Source organism: Pteropus vampyrus, unplaced genomic scaffold, assembly GCF_000151845.1.
Source record: "Pteropus vampyrus isolate Shadow unplaced genomic scaffold, Pvam_2.0 Scaffold309, whole genome shotgun sequence".
Lineage (NCBI taxonomy): Eukaryota > Metazoa > Chordata > Mammalia > Chiroptera > Pteropodidae > Pteropus > Pteropus vampyrus.
The window spans coordinates 103,038-110,214 of NW_011889090.1; the positions used below are offsets into that span (position 1 = coordinate 103,038).

The following is a 7,177-nucleotide window of genomic DNA, read 5'->3' on the forward strand; positions in this document are numbered from 1 at the left end:
GGGGCTGCACACCAGTGTCGGACGGGGAGCCAGGCGGCAGCGGGGCGCCCATGGCCCACCGAGGGACACACCACTGTGGGCGTGGCGGGCAGAGCACCGCAGAGGGCAAAGGGGCAGCGGGGATGCCACCAAGAGCTGAGGCACACTCAACCCACCAGCCAGGTGGACACAAGACAAATAGGGACAGTGTCACGACACGGGCACCAGATGCCTCAGGGGACTCCTGCACACAGTGTCCATCAAGAGACTGGATGTGACGGGACCATGGCGGGGGTGACAACTGCCAACGAGGAAGGGACAGGAGACACCCGACACGACCTGCGTCCTCATCAAGCCGCAACGCAACCACCCACATGGGAGCGCATGGTGCCGGGGGGTGGCATGGGGCTGGGGGCGGCGACAGCGAAGGGCACGTGTCTTTGCAGGACGCCAGAGAACTGCACTAATGTGCTCACCCCTTTCCCGTGTGCCCTGAGAACACGCGCCAGCGGCACATGAGGCTGCTGCGTCACCCCGAGAGAACTCGCGATCCCAGTCCTAACCTCGGCCCAGGTTTACCACGAAACTTCTCACTTTTATTATTATTTCCGCACCGTTCTGATGCATCGACGGTCTTTGGAAACAAATGACATCATCCTACTCGTGGCGTCCTAACACCAGCGCAGAGCCGCTTCCCTTCCAAAACCTGCTCGACTGCTGAGAACGTCCAATCCCAGAACCCGTGGGGCTCCCACGCGTGCGGGTGACACCGCTGTTGAACAGGTGTCAGCCGAAGACTCGTTTGCTGAATCGATTTGTGTTACGTCAGGATTAGAGATAAGTTCTGTTTAGAAATAACTCCAAGAATAGTTTTTATATTTTACTTTCACGTTGAAAACGAGTCAGATTTGCTTCAGCCTCAGAGCGTTTACGAAAAATTAACGCAGGTAGCAAGCTGCACTCTGATTTTCCACACGAGAAATGGTCAGCGGGTGCCTTCGTGAGGCTGGCGCGTGTTCTCAGGGCACACGGGGAGGGTCTCCGTCCTCGTGCGGCTCCCCGCCATGCCCCACCCATCCTGCCACTGCACCAGGTCTGACGTCCTCCAGCCCACGGCTCCTGGCGCCTTGCGTCGCCCCCTCCCAGATCCTGAGCCCATCAAGGCCACCAGCTGCTCCCCTCTGCCCAGCGGGTGAGGCCACTTGGTCTGCAGGGGCCTGGGGGGCCCAGCACTCACTCTCCTCATCCACCTTCAGCTCTGCGTGGCGCTTTATCTTCTCAGCAACTTCTCTCTCGTTGTGGCCTTTGCTCGCCAAGAACTTCACCTTGTACTCGTCCCACGACACGCGGCCTGGAAAAGCAGATTGCCCTGTTAGGGTGTCTCACAGTGGACGTCTGTAAAGAGAGATACTCTGCGATGACTACAGTTAAAAACCTTGATGGAGGTGGCCACCAGGGCCACAGGTCCAGGAGGCCAAGTGGCTGGCGCCCTGGCCTGCGTCCTGCCTGCAGCACCAGCGAGGGCCCTCCCGGCTCCCACCCCCTCCAGTCTGGACGGTCAGGGTCAGGGTCAGGGTCAGGGGCCGCACCGTCGCCGTCGGGGTCCACAGCGCGGAAGTGCACCCTGCTCTCCTGGATGGCCTCCTGGAAGTGCTCGGCCGTCTTCTCCATGATCCAGCGCTGCAGCTCCTTGGCGCTGATCTTCCTGTCGGTGTTCACGTCCACCCTGCGGGCAGGCGCGCGAGTCAGACAAGGCCTGGGCCCCGAGGGACAGGTGGACAGAAGGGTGGCCAGGGGCTCCACGGGCAGCCGCAAACTGCCATGCACAGCCATGCATCCCACCTGGTGGGAACATCGGGACACAGGGGTCAGGAAGGGCACTGGGACATCAGGAGTGGCCGGGGAACGTGGGCGGTGTGCTCCGCTGCTCAGCCTCACCACCCAGCAGCCTCTGAACCGCAGGAAGGTGAAGGGACCCTCCCCACCTGGCTGCACGACAGGCAGCGTCAGTGGCCCAAATCCACACCCAGTCTGCCCTGGTCACAGGTCAGAGCGGAGACGCCAGAGCAGGTCGTGTTTACTGACGCAGGCCGAGAGAACAGATGGAGCAACAGCGACGGTGCACGTGTGCATCATGCGCGTGCACGGTCAGCAGGAGTTCGTGCATACTGAGCGCACACACGTGTGCCCTAGCTCTGTCTGCTGAGAGGACCCCGGCCGTGGCCCCCGGCAGCAGTGCCACACCCATGCCTGGACCACAGCTCTAAGTGTCATTCTTTCCCGGATGACTCACCTGAAGCAGTGTTCTGCTTGCCAATGGCCGTCAGGCCTTCACACCGGCCAGGGGGCCGTCCAGGAGGACAGCGCCACGGGTACGGCGGTGACGGCTGCCCCGCCTGCCGCACCGTCCTCATGTGGCTCCGGGAACCCGCCCTGGATCCTTTCTCCTGGGCCCTGGGCCTCGAGGCCCCTGGTCTGGTGGCGGCCTTCTCTACGGTCGCCTTGCCCTATGCCGAGGCCGCCACACACCTGCCCGGTGCCCCCGCGCAGCCCTGATGACCAGGTCCTGCTGTCTCAGCCCCCTCTGCCTGCAGGCGCCTCACAGGCAGCCCGCCCACCCCACCCGCAGTGTCCCCCATACCATCGCCTCATCAGCAAGGCCTGGCTGCCCATGTCCGGGCCACCCGCCCCAGCCCCTCCCTCCTGGCCCGCGCCCACCTCACACTGCCTCCAGCTGCTCACCCCTGCCCGGCCCCTGCTCCTGGTCTCGCTCCGCAGGCCGCCCACAAGGCACCGGGACTTCTCCCTCACCGGGCCCAAAGCACAGACGAGGGGGTGGAGGCCAACACGCACGGGGACTGGCGTCCAGCCGTCAAGGTCCTCGTCCTGAGCTCCTGCCATGGCCACCAGGCCCTCGCCTCTCTCGGGCGGCACCAAAGCCCCAGCCCATGTGCCCTGTGCATGTGCTCACAGCAGACGACCTCCCCTCCATCTCCTTCCCAGAGCCAAAAGCCACGAGTCCTGGGTCCCAACACGTGACCCTGTGGACCACAGCATAACACCCCAAGAGCCTGGACCCCACCAGGCCCGTGCTGCATGGGGAGCCCCACTGAGCCACAGCCCCCCAAAACCTGAGGACCCTGCCCAGCCCCAACACATGGCCTGCATACTTCGACCCCAATGTGTACCAGGTGAGCAAACCAATTCGATGCTGACAAGCCCAGGCTTGGCACTGTCACCCGCGGTAGCCCTGAAATGCCAAGCAGGCTCCACAGAGCTTCCGAGGTCCTCATCCTCTGCGTGGCCCCCCCAGACCAATCCGCACACACCCCCCGCAGGGCCCTGCCATCACCCCCGCCCGTCCACCTCGTGTTCTTTCCACCATGTCAACCAGACGCACCGAGTGGAGCAAGCCGCCCAGCGTGCCCTGCGCCCCTCGGCTCCGGGCGCCCACCGTGACCTGAAGACACCCCACACCTCACGGCCTCTGCCTCCTGCCAGGCCTCGTCCCACTGCCTTGCACCCCAGCAGGCACCGGCTTAAGGCCACCGCGCACGCCAGCCCCATAGGGTGCTGACGGGCACCGCTCCCTCGGCTGTGAGGTCCCGAGGACACAGGGTAGCCCCGGACTCGGAGCCTGTCCTGACCCGGGCACTGCTCAGGGCTGCGCGGTCCTCAGCTCGACCCCGAAACTTCCAGCTGAGAGCACGTGTCGCAGCACCGCCCTGCACAGCACGGCACCGCGCGGCCCCTCGTCGCCTACCTGGAGAAGATGAGCATCAGCTTCCTCCGGCTCTTCCGAGGCTCCGCATCGTCCTCGAAGCCCCCCGCGTCCTTGCCCAGGAAGACCTCCTGGTGGAAGTCCTTGTTGAGGTGGCCGTCCATCTCCAGCTTCACCCCGTTCAGGTGGTCCGGGGGCAGGATCTCGTTCTCCTCCCTGTGGCCTGTCTTCTCCCGGGCAGATGAGTGGTTGGCCGGCCGGGCAGACGCATCCATCAGGAGGAAGACCCCCAGGAGCCAGAGGCAGCCAGGAGCCAGGCCGCAGCGGGAAGCCTGCCTAGACGCCATGGCCACTGGGTCTGGACCGCAGGAGGGCCTGCAAGCGTGGCCGGGAGCTGGGGAGGAAGGGGACGCAGGTGAGGAAGTGAGGCTAGAGATGCCATCACAGCACACCCGCTGCTGGGGCCCGCTGCAGGCCGCTAACCCGAGGCTGCCAGACGAGCAGCCGACGGTCCGGAAGAGGACGCAGAGGCACTGCGGGCCGGAGCCTGGCAGGCACTCCGCCGGGGAGACCCTCACTCTGCAGCGCAGAGCACGACTCCACGGTTTCTCGGACCCACGGCGCGGCCTTATCTCCTCTTCCAAAGAGGAGGCTTTAGCTCCCGCCCCCCTACTCAGATCAACCCGCCTCTCCCCAACGCCCACAGTAGCCGCTCCCAGCTCTGCCTGCTTCCGTCCCTCCCAGCATCGAGGCTGAGCAGAGTGATGGCAGCCCATCTCAGAACTTGTGAGCTCGGTGACCTCGGCTAAGCTACCTGACCTCCCCAGCACAGTTTTCCCCAAGGAAACAGGAAGGTCCCTCTCCCGTCCCAAGGCTTTGTGAGGACTGGGCCTGAGGCCAGCAAACACCCAAACCCGCCCAGCAGGGCACCGGCCTCTGCCCACCTTCCCGTCTCGATGACTCCTGTGCATGCTCACACACACGCGCACACACAGCACGTGCACACACACATGCACACATACATGCACTCACACACAAATGCACGCGGGCACACATACACGTGTCGGCATGCAGGAGTGAACATGCCTGCACACATATATGCACCTATACAAGCACATCCACATATGCATGCACGCACACACACATGCCCACGTGTCCCTGCTCATGTTTACAGAGGAAAAATGAAAGGCCAGAGCACCCAGGAAGCCTGTCATCCTGGATGTACCTGGCCTGACAACAAAGCAACAAGGCCACCCCTCTGTCCACATCGCCCTGTGAAGGATCCCACGGCCACAGGCACTCACGCCCAGCACTCAGCAATCCTAGCCCTCATCCGCACCTGTCCCTCCACCTGGTGCCTTCTCCAGGGTCCCTCTGAGCTAGAAACAGGGCCCAGCTGCCTCCCCAGCTCCCCATCTGGACCAACACAATTCCCCTGGCTCAAAGAGAACTCAGCTCCTTCCTGCCCCTTAACCTGTTCCTCTCATCATGTGCCCACCTGACACACATGGGTTGGTCCTTTCAGGTACAGCTGAGGCCCCACGTTCTCTGGCAGTCTTTACAGGGAGGAGCAGCAGAGGGGAGCCCACCAGCATCTGGGCACATTCACCCCAGGCCTGGGTGCTGTTTGCAGCCAAGGTGGAGCAAGAGGGGTTCACGAACCACGGTACCTTCCAGCTGGCAAAACAGATGCCTGTGCTGATGGCAGCGCGGCCACCACACCACAGCCTAAGGCGCATGGGGACGGGCAGGCCAGCGGTTCCCCCAGGTGGTCTGGCAATGCTGACAGAGTGGTCTTAGAGCTCTCTTTCTTTAGGTCCCTGGGGGCCTGCATCCTCCCCATACTCACTAGAGCTCACCAGCTGCCCAGCTGTGCTCTCTGTGTTGTGATGGTCCCCTGAGCCACATTTACTGGAACTCCTGTTTGTTGCCCATCGAGGGCACGAGCCTGTACCCTCCTCAGCCGCAGCGTCCCCACGCCTGTCACACTACCCGCACACAGTAGGCATTGAATCAACTGAGTGAATAAATGCAGGCGCTTCTGCTAGACCACGGTACACGTGTTCCTGAAAAGAGCATCCTGCAAAAGTGCACACTAAACACATGGCCTGTGGGAACAATAAAGGACAGGTGACTCAACACCTGGAACCTGAGCAGGAGAAAACCAGTGAGTGGTGCATCGGGGGCGTTACAGAGCGACAACGCTGAGTGCAGGCCCAGGCCCCGCACAGCCTGCAGTCGCCGAGGAAGGGAGCCAGACGCAGGGCCCACGTCTGCTCTCCTCTGCTCTCCTCCGTGTGGCAGAGGGTGTGCTGCTTTCCCGCTGGAGTGTAATTCTATCCCTACCATCCCAGCTCTCCTGGCCAGGAACGCGGCTGCTCAAAGCGAGATAACTTGCTCCTGGAGTCACCCCACGGGCTGCAGTCGTAAAACACACATCATGTCGAAATGAACTGTACTTTGCTCCTTGAAGCAACAAACTCAAGTCCTGGCTCGACTTATCTTGATGGGTAAGTGGTAAGACACTTTGCGCAAAGAGAACTGTTAGGGACCGGGAGGTCAGTGAGACTTCCTCCCCTCTGTTCACATGTCTTGGTGAGCACACACTCCTGCAAACGCCGGCCACCTGCTCACGCCCTCGGCCTGCGCCCGCCCCCTGCAACGGCTCTGCAGGGCTCTGCCTGGGGGAGCTTAACCCCAGGGGCGTCGGTTCTTGGGGCGCAACCCAAGCAGGGAAGCCACCCTGGGATTCCCGGCCCAAGTGGATGCGACATCCCTCGGCCATCCCTGGGTGTCCGTCCCCGGGAAACTAATTTCTTGTCGCCGAAACACAAACGCTTACTCTAAAAGCTGTTAACCGGCTAGGAAGTCGCACTACCGGTGTGGAGAACGACTGTCGCTGGCTGAACCCAGCGCCAGGGCAAATCTTCACAAAGCCCTACCAGTGAGGGGTCGCAGCCCACCTTTTTGGCGACGAGGACGGTGAGGTCGCCCCGCGGTGAGCACGGGGTCCGCCGCCTCCCGAGACCGCGCGTCCCTCGGCCCATTTCCCCGACATCGGCGGACCAGGCCAGCAGGGTCCGCGGCCCCAAGGCGCGCCCCACTCCGCCCCGGAGCCCCACCGGCCTCCGCCCCGCCCCCCGGCGCCCCGCCCGGGCCCTCACTCACCGCCCAGGATCCGCCAAGCACAGCCGAGCGCCGGGAAGCCTCCAACGGGACTCGTCTAGGTCGCGGCCATCTTTCTTCCGGGAAGAGGCGGGCCTCGGGGGCGGGGCGGAAGAGCGCGACCTCCGCGTGGGGATGCCGGCTCCGCCATCTTCCCTCCGGGCGGAAGTGGCCGCGCGGCCGTCCAATGAGAAGGGCGCATGGGGTCACGTGAGGGCCCGGCCGGCCCGCAGCTTCGCGGCCGGTGGAGCTCAGGGTTTCGGCGCGCTCGTGGGCCGGCCGAGGCGCCATGAAGCTGCCGCGGCGCGCGTG

General features: G+C 63.6%; 1 protein-coding gene across 1 annotated transcript in view; it reads right to left on the reverse strand.

The window, feature by feature from the left end:
* SDF4 (stromal cell derived factor 4) overlaps positions 1 to 6,998 on the reverse strand; it is a gene marked incomplete at its 3' end in the record, with an annotated part of 12,496 nt that extends 5,498 nt beyond the window's left edge. Inside the window, exons 1-4 of the mRNA XM_011377325.2 lie at positions 6,869 to 6,998; positions 3,743 to 4,094; positions 1,569 to 1,705; positions 1,217 to 1,330 (exon numbers count right to left, since the gene is read on the reverse strand). Of these exons, the coding sequence (XP_011375627.1) occupies positions 1,217 to 1,330; positions 1,569 to 1,705; positions 3,743 to 4,047 (556 nt within the window). The remainder of the gene's footprint in view (positions 1 to 1,216; positions 1,331 to 1,568; positions 1,706 to 3,742; positions 4,095 to 6,868) is intronic.
* Positions 6,999 to 7,177: the final 179 nt, after the last annotated feature.